The sequence below is a fragment of the Anser cygnoides genome, chromosome 1 (genome assembly GCF_040182565.1).
Source record: "Anser cygnoides isolate HZ-2024a breed goose chromosome 1, Taihu_goose_T2T_genome, whole genome shotgun sequence".
Taxonomy (NCBI): Eukaryota; Metazoa; Chordata; class Aves; order Anseriformes; family Anatidae; genus Anser; species Anser cygnoides.
In genome coordinates, this window is record NC_089873.1 from 155036472 (window position 1) to 155064120 (window position 27649).

Here is a 27649-nt window from a genome sequence, read left to right on the forward strand (position 1 = left end):
AGGAGTCACTGCTGGAAAGGTCCCAGTGGTAAACAAAGTAAATCAGAAAGCGAACACTGCTGCTGCAAGGCACAGTTTGCAGCAGGAGCAAACTTCTGAAGGGGAATGCGAAGGTGGCCCTCCCACTGGGCTCTCGAACTGCTCCATGGATTCAGCTACCTTTGTCGCAAGCCACAAGGGGACACAGCCCACAAAGTCAGAAGCCCGTGTCACACCAACTTCATGGCGAAAAGCAAACACAGAAGTTCAAAAAGTGAGGCTTGCATTTTCAACAGCGAAGTTAATAAAGGTGGCTTTGAGTCTTCCTTTTTTTTTTTTTTAGTATGTTATACCTCCTAATCAGAAACAAGATTTCTCATTCCTAGTCTTTGACTTTTCTTAAGCCAATTACTTTTCTATTTTAAAGTTTTGAATTATATCAGAGAAGATTTTTGACTGTGCTTCATGTGCTCCATTTTCTTGTCTGCAGCACAATCCCATTAGAACCTCAGCAAAAAAAGAAATATTAATAAAGAATAGCAAGTTGTCTATTTGTCCAGTAACAAGGAAAAATAACTGTAACTGAACAATCTTGGGATTCAAAGATAGTTACCTGCTTTGTAAAAACCCAAGCTTAGGAGTTATTTTTAATACTTGATGCCTTAAGGTTCAAGTGACATAGACTATATGGTCATCATGAAATCCACCTACTGTGATTAATTTCACCAGCTAAGGAATTTCCCAGGTACAAACAAGTAAGGAAATCTCTCTTCCCAAGCTTGGTAAAGAGGCTGGGTTAGGGTAGAACCAAAACACAAATGCTTCTGTCTCCAGTCCCTTTGTCCCAAACTTTTGGCCACCCAGCCTACGCTACTTCACACCCATACTCTTCCACCCCGTTGCTTTTCTACCCCTTCACCTGTGATGTTATGGGGTGCAGAGCGCCCCAGGAGCGCTCCTGTCTCATAACCTAACAGTGAGAGGTGAAACCACGAGGACCCTGCAGGGCTGCAAGGAGATGAGCAGGACATTTGCAGGCCTGTTGCTCCCCCCCGGGCCCTGGTGGGAATCCTGCGGAGCATTGCTTGCCCACAGCAACTTTTCTACTAGAGAAAAGCAGCAAAGGGGGGGCCCAAATGACTTTGAAAGATAAAGGAATTTACAAAAGCAAACAAAGAAAAGTAACTATTCACTAGTGCGTTGTCCATTAATGCCAGACCACTTGATTATATTGGAGGTGTTACAGTTTGAATAACAAACTGAACCATTTGCGATCAGACTCCAAATATGCCGTGTTAAAATGGGCTTACATTTAGGTAGGAATGATTCACTGTATGTTAATAATTGTTAGCAGCAATAACATTACATTTTCATCGTCTTTTCTCAGAGTTAGCACATCTTGGACAGACACAATGCAGCTTACATCCGCTGCTCAGGAATCTAGGACTGACTCATATATGAGCTTGTCTTTCCAGTTACCTTCAAAATCAATAGCAACAAAAGCAGAGAAGAATGCTTAGGCCTCCTCTGCCTGCAAACTTTCCTTAGTTTGACTTAAAAATTACCTTTACTAAATTTAACCAAGCAAGTATTAGCTAGAGCCTAGGTATCTAAATGAAATAGAAGTAAATCGCTCAAAAATATGTGTGTGTGCAATCCCCATAACAAGCAACAGCCACCTTCTACCTTCCTCATAGCCACAGACAGCTCCAGGCTGACTGCTGTTAGATAGAGACATGGTGACAAAAAGGTGGAAAGGTTGGGGGCAATGACTGTTCCTAGGAAGGGCTATCTGCCACACAAACCAGTGCCAGTCTAAACTGGGCTGAAATCTGGCAGGGATGTTTTGTCGTCTAAACAATGGGTCGTATTCAAGTTCACAGGATACCTAGGACATTTTATAAATTTAATTAATTCAGTAAAAAGCTGTGTGCAGATACAGCCTTAGCTCCCAAAGCACAACTCCACATGTGGGGTGAGTGTCACAGCCATGGAGCAATGCTACGTGCTATGCACTGAGTAAAAAGTTGCATTCTAGATCTTCCATAATTCTTTCTAAGAGGAATCAACATGACAGCTAAAATGAACTCCATATTTCAGACTTCAAGTAGTATATTTGCAAGACAGAATTTTAAAAGGTGCTAACTACTAGTGCTGATCTTGTCCACATCATTTCTTTCTGTGCGCCTATGATGCATGTGGACAGAAAGTGTTCCTGGTCTCTACTCACACTTTTCTCTCACAGTCACCAGGAGTGTGTGTGAAATACAATGTGACAGAGATAGAGGTAGTGTTAAAAAAGAAATTTAAGTGAAAATAACCACCTAAAAACGTAACTGACTTAAATTGTCATTTAAATATCCTTTTTCAAAAAAAAAAATCTTGTGATTTTGAACATCACAACTATAAAAATATCACGGAGCAGATGTTGCAGAACATTCCTCAGTAAAGACTGGCAAGAAGAGTAAACAGCTGTCAGAGGCAGACAAAGACACCTGAGGTTCCTCACAGTCCTGTATTTCAACGATTCTAAGAAAAACTGACTTCTTCAGACTCCTTTGAAAATTTCTGCCTAGGAGTCAACAGATATTATGCAAGTCAGCTGTCTATTTTTAAAAATCTGTTTGATTATGAAATTACCATTAATGGACTTAAGAAGTAATTCTCTCTATATATCTACTGTCTCAATACAATTCAACCAGCTTGCATCTTAGCTTTGATCTACTGAACAGCTGAACTACTGAACACAGCATTACCATTGTTCTGTTGTCATGCTCTCTCTTTCCACCTTTCATGTCAACAATATTAAGTGTTTAAGTAATTATCTTAAAATATTTGTAAAACAGTAGTTAATACATATGCATCTGAAGTGATCTGGGCATATCTTGAAATACTGGCATTTTACTATGCCTGCATGCAGTTTTACCACTGAGGTGCTGAATAATTCCATTCCAATATGATTATATATTCAACTTGCTCAGTTCTTTGATTTGTTTTTTTAATCACTAACTTAAGCTAATGTAATGTTTCTCAACATTGCAGTTATTTTCTTGCTCTTAAATATTTACAATGGAAGCATAAGGCCTCACTTCCAAACACGACACAAAACAGGGTTGTTAATTAGAAAAGTAATTTAAGAAACAAGTGGATACAAAAATGTTCCACAGACACAGGAAGACAAAAATCTTTGTACACTAGTACTATTTAATTAACATAACGAGTCTTGTTTTGTAATTCACGGTTATGTCTACTAAAGACAAAGCAAACAGCCAGTTTGGTCACTGAACAGATAGAGAATTGCAGTAGGAGTCAAGGATAACGTATATTGTTCCAATGCAACAAATTTCTTGGAAAATGAGCAGAACTTACAGAAAATGATGAGCCATCCTTTGAAACTTCAACAGGGTAAATTCCATCTCCTAGATGCACAGAAAGCTCCCAGCTACTTCTCTTTGATTTAGCAATAGGAATTCTAAAAAAGAAACAGACAGAAGAAGAATTTTTAACAGAGATTTCATGCTTCTCCCATTTTAACCAGAAGCGCTTTCCTCATAGGATGGTCATGAAGGATATAAAACATCATTAATCTATAGACACAGTTGGAGATCATACTTGAAAAAAATATTGGATACATTTTTCTGTCAAATGGTGTATGAGGAGAAAATACACTCTAATTTCTTTCTAGACTTGCCTTGACACACTGGGTATGCTGATAGAGTTATAGGAGGCTCTTGAATACAGCCAGCACTCACTACAGAATTAGTTCAAACAGGATGAAAAGCAGATGAGAAAGTGGGTTGGCAGAAGAATAGCAACAGCAATAGCTGCAGCATTCTTTCTAAGGGCAAAATATAATCACTATTCCCTTCATCTCATCCTCAGTAAACCTTAATTAAAATCCAATTAGACACAAAAGATTCAGCCAAACCATTAATACACATAATTTTATAATTAATGTACATTTTAACAGCATTTCATCCACAGAGTCCTTCAAGCAAACAGAAAAATAAAGGTGTATCACAACCCATGTGCAGCGTTATACCTATTCCTGCAGCAGTCTGTGGCTGCATCAGTTATCAGGTAATACAAGAACCATGAACCTTTTCAACTTCAGGTTAAAGAAGCTCACCTGGCATCGAGGGAATCAGACCTGAAATATCATTCTTGCTAATTCAGGGTGAAATAAGTAATTGCCAGATATTTTATTTAAAATGTATAACTTTGTTTTTTTTCCCTCATCCTAGCTTCCAAAGTCTCTTCAACTTTGTACTTCAACTCCGTACTTACTACAACTTACTACCCTACCCTATTTCAGTGCAGCCTTCAATCTCTTAAAACATGGAAATACATTTTTCTGGATTGTGTCACACGCAGTCTGCTGAGGATTCAGGTGCCCAGTGAACCACATCTCACCCAAAGGAAGCGCTCAGCTTGTCTATTGAATCAACAGGGAGAAGCACCTGAGAGACCTCCAGAGGCCACAGGAGGAGAAGCTTTCTGCCTAAGGCAAGGACAACACACTGGCTTGCTAAGGATTTAGGCATTTCCTTTAAGAAGGTTGGGTTTTTTAAACTTCTAAAATCGAGGCAAATACACATTCAGGTAGCTAATCAGGCAAAGAGTTTCCAAAAATTGTGCTTTGCAACATGACCGAAAAGAGGAAAAGTGAAACATTAAATGTACTAGCTAAAATAATAGATACATTTATCATTAGTCCAAGCCAAGTAGAGTTTACACCAACTTTCACCAAACATCTTAGCTCACCTCTAACACTACCTGCAAAGTTCATGAGTCACAGATATTGAAAATAGCCTATTCCCATACTAATGAAGCCAAGCATTACTTTCTGCATTTAACATAGAGACCATTGTGAAAACAACAAATTTGAGGAAATATCTATGGCTTATTGGATGCAATGACACTTCTCAGCACCTCATCTTAAAATTCCTTTATGTCACCAAAACATTGACACTGGCTGATAGGAAACACTACAGACACTGGAGTTCCTGAAGAAGAGGAACTGAGGAATTTCCTTGACAGGTAGCAGGCGGAGAGATATTTTCATTGCATTTCCTGGCATCAGAGCACCAGGAGTAAGGAGGAATGTAAGGGGTTATTGACAGAACTTGTCTAAATTCTAGATAGTATTCTATTAAAATAAACAACAAGATTTAGTAGTTTATAGCAACTTCATATTTCTCGTATAAGTGGTAAGACCTCATCTCAAACACATTTTAGTAGATCTGCTTCATTGGTGGCATGAGATTCCTTATAACCCTGCTGGCATGGCCCTGCTTCATATTGCATTTGACTGGAAGTGACCTCATGGGTCTGGCCGCTGGCCATCAAAGGAAAGACAGTCTTGTTCTCCAGCAGGGATTATTTTTGTTCGGGCCTGTCTTGCTGAGCTTTGTCAAGTGTATCTCCAAACAGGATGCATGCCTCTTGAAAGGCATGGCTATGATCACTGCTTTTCCGGGGTTTCAAACTGCCCCACAGGCATATAATTCCTCTCTCTGCAACACTGGTGGTCAGGAGGGCAAGGTCCAGAGCTGTATCTAATACCAAAGTCCACTGCAAGTTTTACATCCCTCCTGGAATTGCTGGATCCTCTCGCGTTTTTCAGCTTTGCTAACCAAATGTTTCTGGCTTTTTAACTGTAATCTACAGTTTTATTCACTAAGATGGATACGTACGGTATTAATTATTCTCATAAGAATTCTGCTTTTTCTTCATTAAATCAAATTCCTTTCAGATAAACTACTTTGTAGTAATAGACTCCATTTTAATGGGATTGAGCGATTTGTTGTTTTAGGTTTGCTGGTGTGGGTTTTTTTGTGTGTGTGTTTTGTTGTTGTTAGTTTTGGTTGTTTGGTTTTGTTTTTGTGTGTAGGGTTGTTTTTTTTTAAGGATCACAAAGTTCAAAAGTAAGGATCAAAGTCCAATCCAACCTTCTCGGATGTCAACAGGTTGAAAGCTGATCCAGTCTGTGAACTGCTTCAAAGATGCCAGAGTTTCTACCAGGCTAAGAAAGGGGGCTTCGGTGTTTTGTTTGTGGTTTGGTTTTTTGAATATATGAGAAGTCCAAGTGCAGGGGAAATAGCCACACTGTTCTCGGGCAAGTTTGCTTCCTTAGCTGAGAACTCTTCTAAGCCACCCAAAGAGAAAACATCAAGAAAACATCAGGACTACTGAATATGTTTTCCACTAGTTGGTAACAAAACTCCCAAATTTCTGGTTGTTTTCAAAGATGTGTAACTTTAAAAATTCTACACACCAAGCTGAAATCTGAGATATTCTACTTACAGAAGAAAATGCTGTAAGACAAAATAGCGTCATTTTTACCATCATTAACAAGGCCAAGTATCTAAGCTGCTTTCACCCCAATCTCAGATTCAGAATCACAGGGTTCAAACGTGCCCTCTCGTTCTTCTTCCAGCTCTAGCATATGAAACATCAAAGAAATGACTCTATGTGTGGAGATCGTTGGCTGCAGGAACAAACACAGGTTTAGCAACAAGATGAGTGCTGGGTGAACAGGAAGCGGGGCCACAGAGAACTGTGTGGTGTTTTCCCTTGCTAGCATTATACACAAGGAGACGGAGAGAGCAAACAGAGCACTGGGACTGCACCGACAGGACAAGGGTGAGAGGAGGGCGCGATGAACTAATTCCTCTTCCATGCAGTCTTCTCTGACCTGCCTTCCAAAGGGAAGCTATCACAAGCTAATGGGGCACATACTAAGAGGAAGGTGGATGGCGTAGCTCTAAGCCATAAAGTATTAAGCTAAACCGTGTAAATTATAAAAATCTGTAAGTGGTGTGAGAAGCAGAACAGCACCATTTGCCTGCTTAGTCGTTTATTTATTTTCCATCTCTGTCACTATTTGTTCAACTGCAGATGATGTCATGGTCTCATCATTTATTTCATGCACAGCACAGTGTATTACGTCCCTTTTACCCTCAACTGCCACGAAAGAAAAAGAGACACTTTATAAAAACGCAGCAATCACAACTCCTGCTTTCCTTCCAAATTTTCAGTGAGAGAAACAGACAACTGCTAAAAATTTTAGCTCGACACATACTGTGCTCATGGAAAACAGACACTAGTTAAACTATTATCTATTCTAGTCAAAAACAAATAACGAAAGAAAACAGACAGTCACAAAAGCAAGTCAAGTAATAACTCTGCCCCAGTCTGTCCATTTTGATTGTCATCAACCAATCGGATAGAAGGGACTCAATAAAACCACAATTTTCTGCAGTTTGTGGCAAATAAACTTCCCTCTCCCGATTACTGATGATGATGTAATGAGCTATGATAAATGTCACCAGCTCCTAAAGGGTCAGGAAATAGCGTATGGATTTTTTTTTTCTTCCAATTCAAAATGTGAGTTCTAATGCTGGGGAAAACTTACAAATTCTCTTTACTTCTGATATTTTTGCTGCATAATACTTTAGGTAAAGGCAGAGAAATCGCCAACTATCATAACAAACTCTCCAGTTATGAAAGATTACAAGTATTTGAAGACCAAATTATATGACACTCCATAAAGCTGCTTTTCAAATGTGCAATTACCTATTCAGCAGTTAAATAAAAGTGAAATATTGACTTAAAACAATGTTAATGGTCAAAGAATCATTAAGAAATCCTTCATCATAACTTTCACAGCAGGTGGCCTGTAAAATGATCAAGAATAATGTGCTGGATTCTGTAGCCACCAAGGTCAGTTTCTGCATACAAATCTTTGCAGGGGGAGAAAAAAAGACCTTCAGAAAGTGGGCCATTCATCTGAACCAAGTTCAGAGAATTTCCAGCACTGTGAAAAGATATGTTATGCAAGCACATAGATGTATTCAGTGGGGGTAGACTGAACCAGCTACATGGAGACTACAAAGGAGCCCTCCCATGGCTCATGAATAAGTCGAGGAAATGATCAGAAAAAAATGGAGAGATGTTTAGACAGATGGCCCACTTAAAATGCCTGGGACAGGGCATAAGCAATTTTAATGAAACTTTAGATCTACCATATAAATTGTTTCTTATTTTCTCCATACTCCCCCCCCAGAAAAAAAAAAAAAACTCAAGAAAGGCAAATAGAAATTTAACAACTCAAACAGGAGTCTATCTTGTGATGTAAAAAAATAAAAATAAAAGTTGTAAATCATATACTTTTGAGCATTATTGGTTTAATAAGTTCATATACAAAGAAATATCCTTCAGAGAACCTTCAACTATCAGATGAATATAAAAGCAGGGAATGGATAGATTAAAAGAATTCTAAACAGAAGTGTACTGCCAAACAAAACAAAAATCTAAGCTTTACTATCTGAGTACTTTCAACACTTTCCAACATAAAAGTTCATCGTTGCACAGAGAAGATAAAAGCAGCACTTTCACATGATTATTTTAAGAACTAAAAATTATGTGAAAGGAACCTAAGAATCTGGGAATATTTTATGGGAATATTTTATTCAGCAATTTGAAATATTTTCTACATATATTCACACACGTTTCTGCATATATTCAGATTGATGCATCTATACCTAAAAATGGGTTTCCCTTCTTTCTACTTTATGCATGCATTATGCACACATACACCTTTCACCAAGAGTATGAAAGTATACCATCATCAGACTAAATTATAGTTCTGCATATGTCATACAAAATAAAAACCTCTACTAGCCTGTGTGCCAGCTATCAGACAAAGGCTGAATTACTCAATGATTATGTCAAAATGGTTACGTCAAAATGGTTTTATATTGCATTTTCTTACATATTAAATTTAGATCAATAACAAACGCATAGTTATAGCCGTGTACTATATCTGAATAGTGACCACTAGAAAAAATAAAATTACATGGGAGGTAAACTGTAAAATAGAAAGCATTGTTCTAAAAAAATACTATGGAGTGAAGTGTGCTTTGATTCAAAGTAATGCACATCTGGATGCTTCCTTTTCATTTAACAGAAGCCTTTTTGGGGATTGACATAAAGACCTGCAATGCAATGTCCACTGAAAACCTCCAGCACCTTCATCAGCGAATCCCAGATCAAAGCTAAGTAATGAAATGGTTAAACCTAGGTCCTATAAATCCAGGGTGAATTTAGCTACCCAGATCTAAGTGTGTGGCTCAACCACTTTTTTGTCTTCATTTAACTGACGAGTAACCCTGCAGACAACCTGAGCTCACCCTGGCTTACCCTCTTTCGCTTTGAAGGTCTCGAAGCACGCAGGGCTCGGGGCCTGCAAACCGCGTTGCTCCGGCTCGCCTGCTTCACAGCTAGCTTCCCGATCGGCCTAGCAGGCGTCCGGGAACTCAGGGCTCCTCTGCCAACGTTGTGTCCGTAGCCTTAAGGAGAAGACCCGTGCTCTGAGTATGCAGGCTAACATCAACAAATTCTAAGCCTCTTGAAAAGTCTTTCGTGGCTCTTAGTTTTCAATCTATGAGGAAAAGGAAGTAGGATTTACGCTGCTGCCCATCTTGCTATAGCAAATTCATGCTTGCAGTACATACACCCAGAGAATGAAAGACTTGGGTTATCAACCTACCTCAGCCTATGAGGGTTGAAATCTACCTCTCATCTCCCAAGAGCAAGAAGCCAGTGTCCAGGCAGGCACTGGGGGGGAACTCACCATCCTGCCCTGCTGACGGAAGGATGGAATGAGAGAGTCACAGGTGGGAAAAGACCTTCCAGATCATCGTGCCCAAGCATCAGTTTGACCTACTGAGTTCCACCTCTAAACCACGTCCCTCAGTGCCACATCCACACATCTCTTCAATACCTCCGGGAACGGGGAGTCCACCACATCCCTGGGCAGCCTGTTCCAATGCTCGGCCAACCTCTGTTTGAAGACTGAGATACAGAAAATACAGCTTTACAGCCTGATGATGCATCCCCCAGGACAAAGAGTTTTGGTACTTGGTCCTATTCCAGGAAACTTTTTATGCACTTTGCATTTAATAAATTGGATGAAACACAAAGCAATGCAGGGAGCTGCAAGTACAACCTGAGACCTCTCGATTTCAGAGGAGGGTCACACTGCCCAGTCCTTCAACAAATGTCAGCATACCTTGAAAATCACAAATAAATAAATGTACTTGATACCTGAAACTAACTTCCTCCTATAGCATGTCAGAGCCTACTTTAGTATTTGGTTGCTCTTGGAAAAAGTAAACACCACAAGCATTAATGCTGGGTGAGATGGTGCTCATTGTCTCATTGCAAGTATTTGTGAGATGAGAAGCAAGGAAGCTTCAAATCTTGTGTGTAAGGGAGAGAGCAAAGGGAGCACTGTGGTTGAATTGACAAGACAAGGGTGAGAGAAGGGCATGATGAACTCCTTCCATACAGTCTTCTCTGACCTGCCTTCCAAAGGGAAGTTATAGCACATGCCCCCACTGCTTCCGATAAGAAAGGTGGAAAACCTGGCTTTAAGTCATAAAGGCATTATTCAAATCATATGTTCACAAACACAGAGAAAAGTTGTTTATTTTCCATGTAATTTACAAGTCTGCACTTTTGATTTGTTCTTTCAAAGCATCTTTCCTAAATCAGCAGAACTATTTATGAAAAAAAAGGAACTACTTGGAAGCAGGTGTTTTTAATAAGATCAGTCAGCAATATTGACTTGTACTGAAAACTACGATACAGAAAAGAAAAATCTAAAAATCTTCGTCATCAAAAAAAAGTTTGGGGCAATTTCTCATCCATTAAAATATTTAATTCAACAACTGTGTTTCTGTCTAGCAAATACTGTTGCATTCTTCATTTTTAATATGGGTTTGGCCTTGCACGCATATAATAATAATAATACACTCTACAAGAAGACAAACATCTCTTTTCCTGTACAAATTTTCCATATTGAACAAGGAAGTTTATTTCTCTTATTGTGCAAGTATTTAGGAACAGTCTTACAATAATTACCTTGCTTTCTTTTAATGCTCAAAAAGCTTCAGAACAACTTGCTGTGATGCCGTAAGGAGGACCACAGCTCTTCGGTTAGCATCACCCAGTAGCAGTTATATCCTCCCGTACGGTGCGATGGCACTGGGATGTAGCTGCTGGGCAGCCTGCTCCCTGCACCTCCATTCAAACAACGGCTGTGCCCAGCAATAATGCGCTATTTTTCACTTTGCGTTTTTAGAATATTACAGGTTTCCTGTGCATATTAAAAACTGAAAACAAGCAATTTCTAAACTACTAATATGAAACGGAGATGAAATAATTAAAAGATTATCTACTGATAGGTTTGATAAGGTAAGAGTTATTCAATTTTACATCTATGCACAAGGCAATTTTCTATACTTAATTTTTATTTTTATTTTTAAAAGACACCCGGGCAAATTCTGTGTTAGGCTTCCTGTCATCATCCAATAGTGAAATTGGCCTGTTAATTAATGTAGCCTACTAATTTTGAACTAAATTGCTATCAACTGCTGTAAATGTGAATTCAAAACACATTTGCTACTTTAATCCTTCCTTCCTTTTCTCAGAATTCAAATTTCAGTTATTCACCTACTTTTACACAAGAACTCTGTAGAGTATGCAATCTCAGAAGTAATCAAAATAACATACTATGGGTGTGAAAACAGTGTTTTAGTTCTTGAAACAAATTACCCCAGTCACCTCCACCTACTAAGCTTTGATTCACGCTGCAGAACAGACTCTGGGCATAGGAAGCAGATCCTTGCCCGACACAAGCACGACAGAAGTGCACCCATATAGCTACAAATGGGCACATAGCACTAGACCAGAACTAATCTGAAGCCAAACACACATAGTGAGAGTATCTGCTCCTCAGCACGAACCAGAAAGCCACTTGTACTGACCTTAATGACAATTTATGCATCCGCACTCCTCCAAAACCGTAAGCTCCATATTCAGTTTGGTTATCAGCCCACAGTTTAAAAGATAAACCGACACTTGTTTCCAAGATTCGGGCTCAAAACCCCTTGTTCAGTGCAGCACTTTTGAAAAATCATTCTGCCAGTTTGGAAGACAAAATATTTATATGCAAATCAAATGTAAAGCTTTCAATTTGAAAAAAACTTTAACATGCCAGTTATCCTATCCTTATCCTGTTAAAAGTTACCTTCTTTAACACATCACTGTTTTGCCAACTATGAGTAATTTACAAGGTTAATCCCCCCAAAACACATTAACCTATCTTTCATATTCAGAGATGCACACCTGCACCCGCAGACTGTCATACCCACCATTATAGCCAGCGACATCTGACTGAAATGCAGCATTTCTTTGAAGAATAAATGGTATGTGGCCCAATACAGTGAAACCTGTCAGCACCTGTTCAATTTACTAAATCAAGAAGATCATGAGTGAGAGCTATTACAGTCAACAGACAGGGAAGGTGTCAGAATAAGGCCATCTCTGAGGAAACTTGGCAAAAACACTGGGGGTAAGAGCATCAACCTTCTAAAAGGCCCACAGGGAATACAGTATGCAAACTAATGAAAAATTATAAATTATATTAAGCTAACAAACAAAACCTGTCTTCGAACCAAACTGAAAATGTCTTCTATAAAACACTACCTCCAAATAACCTTTTGAGGCTGTTATTAAAAACCACGTAAAGACTTCTATTTTTCCCATATTTAGTGGTTTCATTTAGTTCTTTCACTACAGTCCCTTTTTAATCTGTCAGTCTACTAAAACCAGTTCATATTGCCAGAAATATGGAATAGTTTTCTCTCTGCCACATTTTGTAGTACCTATGATTTGACTTAGCCCATCACCTGTGCAATACCCTGAAGGTCATTATTTAAAAAAAATAAATAAAAAAGAATGCTACTATTTTTTTGTGCATCTTGGAAAACATAACACAGCAGGCTTCAGCATGATTTCCAAGTGTTGTTAGAGCTCACCCATCACAAAACTGACCACCTCCTGCAAACTTGGTTGCAGCGGAGCCAAAAGAGTGCATCTAACAGCTTAATCATCTCATGCCTGAAATCACTTTTGTAATACAGCTGTACTGATCATATTTGCTCTGTTGTGATTTTTCTCCATGAGGCTTAACTCAGGAAATACGTGGGATACACATTCAAGATGGTACACAATCCCAGAAAAGGATGATCAGATTTTCCCTTACTGGCCATCCTATATGCCGTAGTGTACGAAACGGAAGCTAACACGGAATTGCAACAATATACATAATTTAATATCATTAAATATGACTAAGTTTAATTCAAAAATGTTTAAAGATTTAATTCAAAAATATTTAAAGAAATTTAATATCATTAAATATGATTAATATCATAAAATGATAATCATTTGCGACAATATATTTTTCTGGAATCTTTACAAAAATATGCATCTTTAATGCATACATAAGAACTGGTGTTGGATGACAGCACAAGCATCAGCGATGCACTATCAAACCAAAGACAAATCTGACCAGAGCATTTGGCTAGAGGTACTCAAGCCAATGTCTAGCAGACAACGTAACAGCTACTTCCTCTACCTGATGTTAAAAAAAAAAAAGTAATGTCTCATAGATTTTAAAGCTTTGTTCTCTATTTCTTGTGCACTACATTCCTGTTGAACAGATTAATGCCACTAATTCTGTTAGGTTAGTAAGAAAAAATAGAAGATGAAAAACCCCAAGAGTTCATTAAAAATTAAATTATATTAGATAACATAAAACATGCGTATCTTCAGGAAGTACTAATTCTTCACATCTAGACAATTATAGCATATAACAGAGCTCCAATGACTCACATTACCATCAATAGATCTTCTACTGCACCTTTAGCTTACATCCTGAGTTCAAACCACTGAGCTTTAGCTACCTGATATTAACCATTTATTTATAAACAATGAAGAGAGAAAGGTGCCTCTCCACAAGGAGTTAGACCTCAGATAGGCCGAACTACCTTTAGGTGACACTCATCTGTATTTATTACACCACTTAGTACTATGAATCTGGCCCACAGAAACCCAAGCTCTAATTATTTAACAAAATCATATGCATTCAAAAGACAAATCTCTACTTCACTCCATAGATTTTCATCCTTTTAATAGGACACCTGCTATTGTTCACAAATATAGAGAAGAAAGCCAACATAAAAAATGGTGTGCAGGTTTCCTAATTAGCTAAAGCTATGTGCAACAGATGTGAATGAAAGAATTTCAGAATAAACGATTAGTTAAATTAGGGTTATTATTTGTGAAGGACAAAAATAAGATCCGGGAAAAGATACTAAAGTATTTGTAACACCTAATGTTTTATGCTCAGTATTAACAAACAAAACTTCTGCCCACTAACTGTGCAGATGGGATGGACCCAAAGAGTGGCAGTAACACAACTGCATATAATGACTACCAGAAAGTGGGTTTTCTACTTAAGAGTCCTCTGTGTTTATCTGGGGAGAATCATACCCAAGATAGCATGGGAACACAAAACTAGCCATATTGGGAGAACCAAATTTCCATCTAGTCTAATATTCAGTGATCCACAGCAAATAAATGAGGTATAAGAAGGACAAGGATCTAGTCACACTTCTCCAATATACTTACCCAGAAGTTCCCTCTCCTTCCTTGCCTTTGCAATTAGCACTAAATCAAGGTAGTCTGGCAATTTGCAAATCAAAGAAATAAATTTCCAAAATACCAAACATGTTTTTCACACTACATAGTGATATATATATATATCTTATATATATATGTATGGTGTATACATATAAACATGGTACATATATACCTTGTGCTGTATATTTTATATAGTATAGAAGACACTTTTCTTTAAACATATTTTCTTACAAATCCAATTATTATTTAGTTAAAATGATTGCACAGTTTTAAAAGATAGCACTTTTTTTTTCTCTAAACTGGTATGTAAAACTGTATAGAATAAAAGTGTTTGGAGAAAAATGCAAACAACCATCAGCAAACAACTCGTCTGTTTCTTCTGACACAGAGAAAATAGACATTTTATAGAAAATGTAAGGTAAGATTGTTGCACAAACATGACGTGGCATACACTACTTAGCTGGTTTTGATCCAGTGTAACCATGTCCCCTGCTATCTCACAGAAATTTATGTGCAGCACTACCAGTAATCAGCAAAGGAACAAATGAATGCAAGGGAAGAACCAAAATACTTTTAAAATGCACATTCAGGGGCAGTGACCAGCAGCTGAGAGCAGACGTTGTAGGAAGATGTTCAGAAACAGTTCTCACAACTTCTTCAATTCCAACCCTTCCTTTGTGCTGTGCTGAGGGAACCTGTACACAATGACAGCCACGTTCCCTCTAAGCCCAAAATCTCTGCACCCACATCCAACGTAGTTTTTCTAAAATGCAAATGCCTGCAGCCCCTTCTGGGCTATCCTGTTTGAGACGAGCTGACCCTGCCAGCTTTACAGGCATGGAAATTTCTCACAGCAATCCAAGTTTTCTAAGGGCGGAACAGCAAGAAAGGCGATCGGCTCTCACTGCCCCTGGCTTCTGTGAAGGCACGTGTGAGTTACTGAAAGCTGAGGAGGCTGAAGAGATGAGAGCTGTGGAATGGTGCTGCAGTGCCTAGCGTGAGGAGACGCAGGCTTAAATGGCCATAAAACTTCCACGATTTTGGAAATCACTAAAACAGAGATTCGCTCTATTCACTCAGAAGGATTCAGTTAAGACAGGCGTTAAGACGTGGGAAAAGGAAACCTGTACAATGTGATGTCTGAGATCAAAGAGTGGAAAAGTCACAGCTAACAGAGGAGTAAGGTGGACCCTGATGTTAGTAAACGTTTTTAAATGACTGTGATTTGTCCAAGGATATGGGTAAAAGAAAAAAGGATTTGCTGCACTGGGGTGGGGGGGAAATGTAGGATTTAGAAAAGAAGTGCTGCCACTCATTCAAGGCAGTGAACATAGGAGACCTGTTGGTTTATGGCATCTCCCTCATCAAAGAACTATAAGAGTTGGGTACAGCCAGATGAAGACCCGGCTTTAAATTTCGGTGCCTGGTAGAAAAATGAGCAGCAGAACCTGGAGAAAATTACTACTGCGTGATCAAGGTGTATCAAACCACCACCCAGGGCAGAGCGAGGAGCCTCGGGAACACATACCACAACACTGGGGTAAAAGAAGTTTGAAGCCTAGGGAGGATAAAATTTAACAGGTATTCCAGATTTTTAAAAAGTCGTGTTTTTTTGTTTGTTTGTTTTGTTTTGTTTTTCCAATACAATTGTAGCAAGACTTAATTTTATGAACCACCACAGAGAGGACAGGACAAAGACGTGTCACCTCTTTCTAAATCATTGGGTAAACATCCCTGGTTTTAAAAGAGCCAGGTTCTGCACTGCTCTTTCCTGCCCAGTCTTTCTCACACTCCAGGCTTTGAAGATACATGTTAAAGGGAAGCCACAGCCAAAACAAACTCCAAGCACCACGTCCAATTACACAAAGAAGTAAACCACTGAAGAACCATCTATGAAATATGTTAAAGAAGTGCTCATAATCACACAAGAAAAAGTCATTCAGGCAGTCTAAATGGAGATACAGGCCTTTGAATACTTAATATGTGCCAAGAAAAGACAGAATATTTTTCATTTAAGGCACCATCTAACCATCTATGTTAAGTATCTCATCTGAAATATTATGACATACTCAAGTAGTTTTTAAGAGTCACCACATCAGGTTACGAAGAGAAGAATACAAACTATGCAACGCAGAAGAAAAAGGGCTACCTGAAATATAGACAGCGTATCAGCAGATGATTTTGAGTTGTGCAAGACATCAAACTCAACTTCATGACAGCACATAACAGCACAATTAGCAGTGTTACCTCTCAAATACTTTTCCCATTACAATTAGACAAACCTTCACAGTCACAGAGCAACAAATGGACCTGTGATCCTACTTAGGAAAATACATATAAAAAAGTGAAAAATACTTGGGTTTTGTTTGTTTGTTGGTGGTGGTTTTTGGGGGGAGGGAGGTTGTGTTTGTTTTTTTTTTTTTTAATATATATACACATATATATATATATATTTAAGATGCCTCTTGGTAATGCACTATCAGGAAATGCCTTATCAAAAAAGTGAAGAAAGAGCTCTCAGGACTTCTGAAGGAAACGCGGGACTCATTTTTCTCCTGAAAATGTTTCTTCAACATTTTCACTTACGCACACACACTAAAACTATGCAAAAGTGACCTGACTCTTTAAAAACTGAACAGAAAGAAGCCTTAGCTCAATCTTACACATTTGCACTTTTAATCTTACCCTTAAACAAGACTGAATCAAGCATAACTGCAAGGAAGGTCAGCTTCTATACTGGCATATCAAATTTCAAGCCAACAGCTCTTTTATTTAAAATATGTTAGATAAAAAGGTAATATGCTCTCTGTAAGAGTTCCCTTGAGGTTAGAAGAACCAATAAATTAACTGTTACCATATGTTTGGCTCCTTTTGGCAAAATTCAGTAACAAAACACTGCCAAACCACTTTTGGCAGGTAATAATATTTGGTAGCTTATAGCACAACTTAGGAAAAAAGGAAACTGGACAGAAAGCTTGGAAATTAATAGAAGGAACTGTATTGTATAGTTAGCTGTATGCTGTTGAAAGAAAAATTCTAACAAAGTCAACTTTATGGGTCTGATCTCTAATAAGCAGCTGCCTCTTCAAAAGAGAGCTGTATCAAATGCAAACTCAAACAGTCCAGCTAATACAGTAATGATATTTTGCTTTAAAAAAAAAAAGCCAGATACGTATGATTTATTCTGCAAACAAGAAGCTCTGTAAAATTAGCATTTCAGTGTTAAAATGCTTATTAGTAGTATTTTCTTTATAGCGGGCTTATTTCATTATAAATGAGTAGAGTTTGACCTTATTTACAACGCAGTGAGTTCTTATGTTTCACTTGTTAAAATTAAATACATTTTTTTTCACATCTTTTATACGTACATGATTGAGAATAGAACGTGACTGATAAAAAGCCTTTAACACTATACCTCTAATTATAATTAAAGGCATAGGATGTAAAATCCTTCTTTGAAAAATTTGTTTAGAATTCCAGCCAAACAGGTGGAGGCAAACCTAGCTTGTCCTATTCTTATACCGAGGCAAGCAGGACTTGCTCTGTAAGGTCACAGTTAGATGACATCAATGCTTTTTCACATATGAAAATGTCTGTTTAATGTTATTTTTGTAACCATCTACAGTGAAGTACTCCAAATCCATTATTATTCTCATTTCCAATAAAATGGATATAGCCCATTGTTAATGCCATAAACATGCGTTTTGTATTTTTATCAATTGCATCATCCCATTAAATTCTAATTTTTATGCAATAAATCACTTGCTATTCAGTCAGTAACAGCGGTTCACTTGCTATTGCAGTTCTATTACACATACCTGGCAAACAGTTTCAAGCAGACTGACAGGTATAGGCCAGACATTTCACTTCTTAAAGTCATGTTATTGCATAGTTAATCCCATATTTGCATTAATTTGACTACAAGCACTTACAGGTAAGACTAATCCTAAAGCACAGGTCTAAAGATCATACTATAAGCTTCTGGAAGGTTTTCCAGAAGAAAAATATTTTTGCCATCCTACAGATGCTTGTTTCGTTCATCCATTTGGGATTTGACTAATAATCTTCTCATTACTGTATTCATCTTCTGCTCTTTTATTTTTTTATTTTAAATAAGGCAATTTCTATGAAGACTTGACACTGAAATCAGAGACTTCATTACCCTGCAAAATATATCCACAGTTCAAAGTATTTAAGAGGGTTAAACAAAATGCAAACATTTAATGCAACATTAAGCATGTGAAATAAAAACTTGATTGCCTAAAGAAAGCATGCTATGCTGTTACCCTGGTGACAGGTTAAAAAAGGATTGTGAGCTGAATGGCTGTATGATATGAAATTAAAATGTTTCACATTGAACAATCCAAAATGAATTGGGAAAGGTTAGAGCAGAGGAGAGAGAAATCAATTCTCCAATGGCAATGGTGAATGGAAGTGAAGTCTGAATAGGATTTGCCAGTGGGGTGCAACAGCTGCCAAATATCCTGCAGCCAAAGAATTACAATAATACTGATGAAGTGTGCAAGAGCTTTTGGAATCATTGCAGGGAACAGAGAAATACTCCTGCAATAATGAGGCCATTCTGTGTCCCATCCCACTTTCGCAGTTAAATCAAAGGAAAAAGAAATGGTTGAAAATTGTAATACTCAATAACAAAGGTATAAATGAATTATCTATCCCTTCAATCAATATCTCATATTTAACTACAGCCTTTGTGAATCATGAATGAAGCAAGCATGCTAAAGAATGGACAAATCAAGACACACACATGTAAAAGTATGCAGACAATATTGAATGAGAGAGACTTTTTCTTCCCATATTATTTTCTTGATAAAATTTCTACAGCAACAGCATCCAGAATATGCTATACACTACACAAACAAACAGCAGGACACAGCCAATGCTCCAAGGAACTTAACAAGGCAAGGTCCTGATGTTTGTGCTTATCTTTTTTATGTTATTAATCCTAGGAAAGAAACACAAATAGCACTTCTCATATGAGAACACAGTTACACATACATTCACTAGCTTAGAGTCCCCCAAAGTGAAGAAAACCTTTGCCCTTACATAAAAAACTCCAACACAATTTCATTTCTGCCCTTAGAAACTCCAAATAAAACATGCAGATGGAGAGAAAAAAACTATGCTCAAAACAGCCGTAAAATGACTGGGGAGCATGTGGTGATTAGCACGCAACTTGTTAGTTCTACAGCTTCGTGTATACACTTTTTACACAAATATTAAGGGATGAGTTTAGGAGGTGTAAGCCTGCATGAAAGGAAAGAATTGTTAGGCTTAAAAAAGGGATCAGAGTAAAGGTAAGACCAAGAGATCTTGTGGTAAAGTGAGGGTCTTGGAAAGAAGTCATAAGCAAACCATGGATGAGGAAAGGGCCATGTCACGTACGTTCAAGTTTCAACATTAACTGAGTGGTAGCCACAAAAGTTATAACACTCCTGTAGTAGCTGCTGTTTTCCCTGTAGACATGGTGAAAATAAATCACAATAAACATGGGGACTTAGCCAGGTCCATTTACTTCGGTGACCGACCGTCCCACCAACAATCACCTAAGCAAAATGTGTGCTGCCTGCTGCCTGAACATCTTCCCAGAAGATGTTCAGTGAGGTCCAAACTTCATAATTATTATCTTCATAATTATTTCATAATGATTATCGACTCTAAAGATTGAGCAAGCATGAATTGCTGGGTGCCCAGAACACCTTTTTTTCCCCATAAATGAAATATGGATAATAAGCTATGAAAAGCTCCCAAAACAGACCATTCTGTTTCTGGAATATATGTTCACACAGAGCAATAGCTCTGCTTTCAAACTACTTTATAAATACCTGATATTACTTACACTATCAATTCTGATGTCATTAATTTAATCCAAAGAAAAAAAAAGATACATACCTTCTATAGTGGTCATAAATGCTCCATTTATGCTGAATTTCACTCATGCCAACTTTTACATTTTACATAAAAGTTCATTTCCACTGGCTAAAAACACCTGCTTCATATATTTGCATCTAATTGTTTGTCTCTAACACATGTAATCCTCTTTCTGTAATATGCAAATGAACAATGTAGAAGGGTAAATAACACCAGATTTTAAAGACAGACAGAATACTATATAGGGCAGTGGGTTTAGCAGTGATTAAGCAAGATTACAAAGAAAAAAAAAATACTATATTATTACTGAGAGACCAAAAGAATAACATTAAGTAACACCTGAAGGGAAAAGGTAGGGGTGTGACAACCTGAAGATGCCATTACAAACAAGGATCTCTCACACACACAGAATAGGTTCTTCGTACCTTGCTAGTATACAGGGAACAAAAAAATACACAGTGGAATAACGGTCTGAAGCTATAGTAGTTACATAAGTATATTGAGGGTTTTCAAAGGCATAGCAGTAAATCATGAAAAGAATGCCTGACTTGTTAACCAGGGGACCAGAAGAGTAAGGATAAGACAGTGTTATTTTCATGAGCTAAGCATGACTGCGTAACTCCAAAGTAAGGGAATGAAGGAAAGCCACAATTGGGTTGGACTTAGTCATCCTTACCAAATGAAAACAAAGCATTTTAGCTTTATATCACACAAGAGGGTATTTGTAGGGTAATGCAAAGTATAAATATTTAGCTGTACTTGCAATAACTTTTCATGTTATTACTGCGGTTCTAGGGGGGGGGGGGAAATCACGTAGTGTAACTGATACAATTCAGTGGTGCCTGTGCTGCAACTCACCCTCCTTCCAAGTGGCCGGTTTGGATGACTCTAGTAAATTTTCCTGACATCATCAACGTAACATAACCTTATATTGTGCTGCTCCAGCAGTGCCGGAGAGCCAGAAAGCTCTCCTATCGAGCAGCTGACCATTCTTCCATATGGGGAAACCCTAGGCTGGCAAAGAGCTGGCTGCGTCCCAGGCTCCAGCAGGATAATAGGTGTAGCCTATGTGAAAGCAAGCATGAGAGGGGTCCTGGGCTCCACTGCTCTCCAAACAGCTCACTAGCTGCCCTAACCATAAAATGGCAAGTAAAAGCAGGTATCTGAACCATCATTACTATGCACAGATGAGGATTTACATCAATATATCTGTATCAAATCAACCTAGACACAAACCTACAAAAGCTCATGAAATAAAATGCTAAACGTAACTGTTTCTGTTCTTGCTGTTCACCAGTCAGAATTGGTGAACAGCCAATGAAAAGACAAACCAGCATTTTTGGATTAAAACAAAATTTTACTTGTATTTTAACTACAGTTTCTCACTATACAAATATACTTACTGTTCCTGTGAAAGTATTCCTTTATGCTTGGAAAATATCGTCCATTCATACTTTACAGATGTTGATAAATAAATATTTACAAGACCCCAATAATGCAGTAAAGCATTAAGGCCATTTTGTCTTTTGGTAAACTGAGGCTCAATCCAGCTGCCTTCTCTAAGGCCCCACAAGAACAGTTAGGAGTTTAACTCAAGGCTCCCCAGTCTCAGTCTTTGCTAAACAGGCGAGCAAGAAAACCCTTTAGTTATTTTCTAGCAATGTAAAACATTTCCCAATGTGTTACCGTCTTTTTGCATGTAGTATCAGGTAATGTGGGCATTCAGCCTCACTGTTTTTTTCCAAGTCATAAATGATGAAAGGGTAAAACCCATAGAAAAATTAGGAAAATACACTTAGCTGCCAACACAAGCAACACATAGGAAGTGCTGCAGGCAATTGGGTTTAGAAGTATAAACATCACATTAGTAGACCCATGAGATAGCATGATGTAGCCACACCTGGAGAGTCACTCTCCTATTCCCCTCCCAACCCACTAATGAAAACAAGTCTGAAGCCAAAATGTGAAGATTCAACTGTACAACATCATTTTTGGTCTCAAAGGCTAACTACATCAAACAGACACAAAATAAGCTGGATCCACTTCAGCCAAAATATGTTTCCACTTGAAACAAGATCAAGTTCTGTCTAGAAGACCTTGGGATTTTACTAGATGCTGTAAATCTGTTCAGCAGCTGTGGGTGGCACCAGCTTCACAATAAACTGGACTATGGAACAAGTAGGAAAAGTCCTTGGTAAAGTAACTGAAATCTGAACAATGAAATAATCATCAATCATTCATAGCTGTTTCCTGGAGGAAACATGTGCCCCTATTATCTGGATATCACAGTGAAATATTCACATTTGTAGTATCTGGCTCACTATCTGGCTCACAAAATACCAAGCACTTTCATTAGCTAATTATCTTCCAAATACAAAACAAAACCAAATGCTCAACAACCCATTTCCCAAGGAAAACAGTTAAATAACAAGCAGTTAAACTGTGGGGGAGACACAGAAAATGCTCTAAATATCATATTGCATAACAAAAGTAAGTGTCTGAATTTCTGTAAATATGAGCACGCGCAGGTCCCCAGCAGCTGTTCTAGCGAAGGGTTGGCAAATTAATCCTACAAGACCATTGGCGAGGCCAGGGGCACATAGGAATGCAGACAGTGGAAACTCACCTGTGGGTGCTCCACCCAAATTATAATGCCATTCACTCCAACACAGGAAAGGCAAACTGGTGCTCGCTCAAGGCCTGCATTAACCTCAATGCCACACAAACTGCTCCAACAAAGAATCCCATTACAGAGGTCACACCTAATTGAAACCAGTGGAACAAAGTTCGTGTTTGATCTTAATGAGGCAAAAGCTTACCAATCCGAGTGCATTCTAGTAAGAACCTTACACTTGATGATTCAAGACACCCAAGGAATTGTCCAATTCCTTGCGAAGCAGAGGAGCAGGCTGGGACAGTGAATCCATAATCTGGCTCAGCTCCATTTCGTCTGAGTAGTCTCAGTAGACCTGCTAGCGAAAGGTGGAGTTTCTGTGAAGACTGCCAAGTGTGGTTCTGTCTATCCATCTGACTAGAATAACAATCCTGAGCTTGGGCTGAATAAATCACGGGGAAAAAAGGGAACTCTAAATACCCCTGCAGTTGTAAAAGAATGCATACTACACATATGGCTCCCAAAAGGGAAAAAAAAAGCCACAAATGAAAACCAAAAGATAATCATATAACTCAAATTCAGCAGAAAACTGTCTATCTGGTAGCCGTGCCAAGTTCAGAAGAAATAATGCATGATTTCAAAATAGTAATGTTCAGTGTAATTCCTAGCACAAAAATTCCTCATGATTGCTTTCAGTGTATGCAAAAGAAAAAAATGCCGGGGCGCTGAAACTTTGAAGATGATCATCAACATGTTTGTGTAGTTTTCCAAACTGTCAGGAGAATGTTATGGATCAATTTTGGAATACGCAGTCTAAATTCACTTACATTCTCCAACATGGATTTAAAATTCACACAGACTCCAAACATCCAATTCTCCCACGGTGAACTGCATCCAAGATTACAACTGGCTTTTTTGATTTGTTGCCAGTAGGACAGGTTCCTACTATACACTTTTTATTTATTAAAATTTTTCAAACAGATTGCAGACGCACCAATAAAGATGTGCTTTTTATGGCCACAATCCTGCTCCTAAAAAATACCCATGACATGGCACACCTTCAAAAATAAGTCAGACACAGCTTGGCTACGTTAAGGACATGCCATGAGGGATCCTTGATGGGGCTGCAGTAACTTACATGCTCCACAGTATTCAGTCCCCTCTAGAGGGAGTCCACTAGCTGCTCTAAGGAGTGGAGAGTACTGTCAGGAAACTGCACAATCCTTTGACCTCACTCTGCTTTTGTTTCTTTGACTTGTCTCTGAAGGAGCTGCATGATTTGAAGGAAAGAGGATCGTTATTGGTTTTTATTTTCTTCAGATGTTACTTACCAGTAAGCATTTTCCGCATTACCTTGTCCTTATTTGGCCTCAGACAAGCAGCTTTACGGTCTTTAGAACAAGTAGACCTAACAATGTATGTGGATTGAAACAATGACCTATCCACTAAGAATCACACAGCCCCCACTTCGAGAAAATTCTAAGACTCAGCTTCTGAAGGATTCCTTCCAGATCTGCATGTACCACAACAGACAGAAAAGACCATCCTGAGGAAACGGAGCTGAACATAGGTACCTGTCATGGCAAGAGAAAGCGATATCCCCTCTATTGAAAAGATTTGTTAGCTCCACCATTTGAAACCTGAAAAAGCGGATCTTAATCCAGTCTTATCAAGGAAAAACTTCACGTGGTCAGACTCCGCTGCCTTCTCCGTTCATGCTAGAGAAATCCATGTGTGGGAGTTAGTTTACAAGGACTTCAATAGGAAGCTACTTTGTCTTCAGAGCAGGAGAGTATTTGTTTCCCTGATATGTCGCGAAATGAGAAGAACGTGTGTGCCTGATTGCTCAATGAAGTATTTTGTTTACGTATTTGACAGTATGGTTTTTAGTAGTTGAGTGTGTCTTTTCTATTAAGATACATAGACACCTAGTAATAAAAGAAAAATTTTGCATTAGAAATAAAACATTAAAAGATTCTTCAAAAATTGGACTCCTTTTCTCATTATCAAGTATGAAGATTTTACCAGCAAAAAAAATCCCAAATCAGAGCAAGGAATACAACAGTGGTTTGAGAATCACTATTTCAGTCAACAATTAAAATCAATTAAAGTCAACTTAAAATTAAGTAGGAATGAATCCTTTACTCGTCTATAGCACTAATAGACTACTTAACTTCCTATGCTGACCAGTAAAAACTACAGTCGAAGCTCCTCTTCATTTTCCCTCATTCACTTTTTAGCTGAGGAACAGTGGCCTTAGCGTATCTGTTGTTCTCCTTATGCCATTTGCTATGGAGGATACAACTTGTGGAATGAAGTAAGAAGGCGCTTAACTTTCCCCTATAGGCGCACAAGGCAAGCAATGACCTAGCCCTACATATGCTATGTATTACAAAGCTGTTATGCTTGCTCTAAGTGTCTTTTTTTTTTTTTTAACACCATATGGTACTATTTATCTTTGTGGGTACAAATAAAAATAAAGACTTCTTGAAACCACATTTCATTTATTCCTGACCACTGTAAAATCAGTAATAGAATACACTGTCAAACCACTGGCATGGAATGTGAATAATGTCTGTCCTGCATTCTGACTCTGTCTGTATCTCTCACAGACATACACATGCAACTATATTAAAGAATTTAACTTAAGAAACCAAGAAGCATTTTGAAGTTCACATTTGCTATACGCAATTGTTGGAAACACCAGCTACCCAAATGAGATTAATAAATTACATTGTTGTAATAGAAGGTCTCAAGACACTGACAAAGGCTTCAGCTTACAATGATGGGCAAGACTACGATGAAAGCTAGAAGCATCCTAGGAGAAAAGCATACTGTTCCAAAAAGCCAAAGAACTGAATTACTACTTTGACAGACACTACTGCAATGGCTTGCCAAGTAACACTACTATACAGGTTACTAACTGCTGCTATCCAAATGAATGAAAAACCAAAAGAATGAAGAAGCAGGGGAACAACAGCAAGGTGCTGACTACTCCAGCGTTTACAAGTCAGAAAGTGTTTTCAGAATTAGACCCTAAATTATTAAGCTTCTTCATCAAGGTAGCAAATTACTCATGAATCCACAATATTTTAAAGCTCTGTAGCTGAATATTCATATTATCCCAAAGTGCTTAGATCGCTTCAAATGGACACATGGGAAATTTGTGATGCTCAATTTGTGGTTAGTTACTAATGTAGCAACATTTTGCATTAATGAAACTCCTGATGTGCATTAATTACTGTACTGGCTTGTAACACATTTTTGTGCCTATTAGCTTGCTAATACGTAGAATAAAAATAATCGTGTGTGACTTGTGCAAGTAGGGAAATGTAAGCACCAGCTCATTTGAATTTAGAAAAAACAGACTATATTAAGAAACCATGCAGTTTCTCACCAGTGTCTCTCTCGTGCATAAGAAGATGTCATTAACAAAACGCATCAGCACATCTGAGTTCCTAGAAACAAACTTACCTTTGAGTCCCTAGAAATCGCTGTGATCTCAGTTGTTCAGCCACATATAAAGAAGCTGCTGTTGCCAGAAGTTCCCTTCTTTCAAGATCTGTCAACTTGTGCCCTAGTTTTCAAAAATCAGTTAAAAAAAACACACGTTAGATACCACAGACCAGCATAGACACAGACACAAAAAGTAACAACTAGCAGAGAAGACACTATTCAGTCCTTACAGATTAAACCTACATTTTTCCCCTAAATTAAGATGAGGCTCAGCATAGCAGACGCTCTGAGTTTCAAAGTTTAAATTGTATGTTTTCATACAGATCAGCCCTACTGCTAACACGGGTATCTCTGTTGAAAACAATTTGACAACTGAAAGAAAAAAAATTGAACGACGCTGCAGCATCTTGTTTTCATTACTGAAATGTCACTGGTTGACATATTGTGCCTCATGCTGGTAAGGAATCCATCTGTACATTAGAACTTATTCAAAATATACAGCATTCTTTCTCAGTACCTTACCCTACCGAGGATACAGATTTTCCAAGCAAAAGGGATAATGACAACTCCAGAAATAAATGTGGATGAAACTAATTGTCCTTTAGTGTCATTTGTGTCACCATTATTTTGTGACTAACAGCATACTTGGCACTTCATAAGCAAAAAACAGCTCAAAGTAGCCTGCAATTTAGAGGCAGGCGAGCTAATGAAGGTTTGGACACAAAGGTATGAACCAAAGTGACTGGAAGGTTGTGGGTTTTTTTTTCCTATCCTGGTCTTGTTGCAGACAGAGAAAGTCAAGTTGAAATTTGGTCATCCAGATAAAAAGAGAGAACACAGTGCCAGAACTTTGTCCTTCCTGTGTTTAGGTCTGAGACTGTGAAACACAGATTTGGTATGAGAAGCTGGCAAATAGGTGGACAAGATTGGTGTCACCAGAGAAGAAAGGCAGTCAGAATTGATGTGAGAGGAAGTCAAAGGGCAAGTAAAGTAACCAGCCCATATGGGGGTGACGGGAAGTTAAAGTTGGCACAGAAGAGGGCAAGAAGTGCAGAGAGGAATTGTCATGGAGAAAAAGCAGCAAACTATTCTCAGGAGATGAATTTTGCACAGATGAAAGCCATGGGTGTTTCAAAAGCCAGGGAGGAGGATAAT

General features: G+C 38.3%; 1 protein-coding gene across 2 annotated transcripts in view; it reads right to left on the reverse strand.

The window, feature by feature from the left end:
- Positions 1-27649, reverse strand: part of PCCA (propionyl-CoA carboxylase subunit alpha) — a 286917-nt gene that overhangs the window by 108372 nt on the left and 150896 nt on the right. For both annotated transcript variants that reach the window (XM_048072682.2, XM_066986247.1), the window contains exons 18-19: positions 26513-26615; positions 3349-3451 (exon numbers count right to left, since the gene is read on the reverse strand). In XM_048072682.2, coding sequence (XP_047928639.2) covers positions 3349-3451; positions 26513-26615 — 206 coding nt within the window. The remainder of the gene's footprint in view (positions 1-3348; positions 3452-26512; positions 26616-27649) is intronic.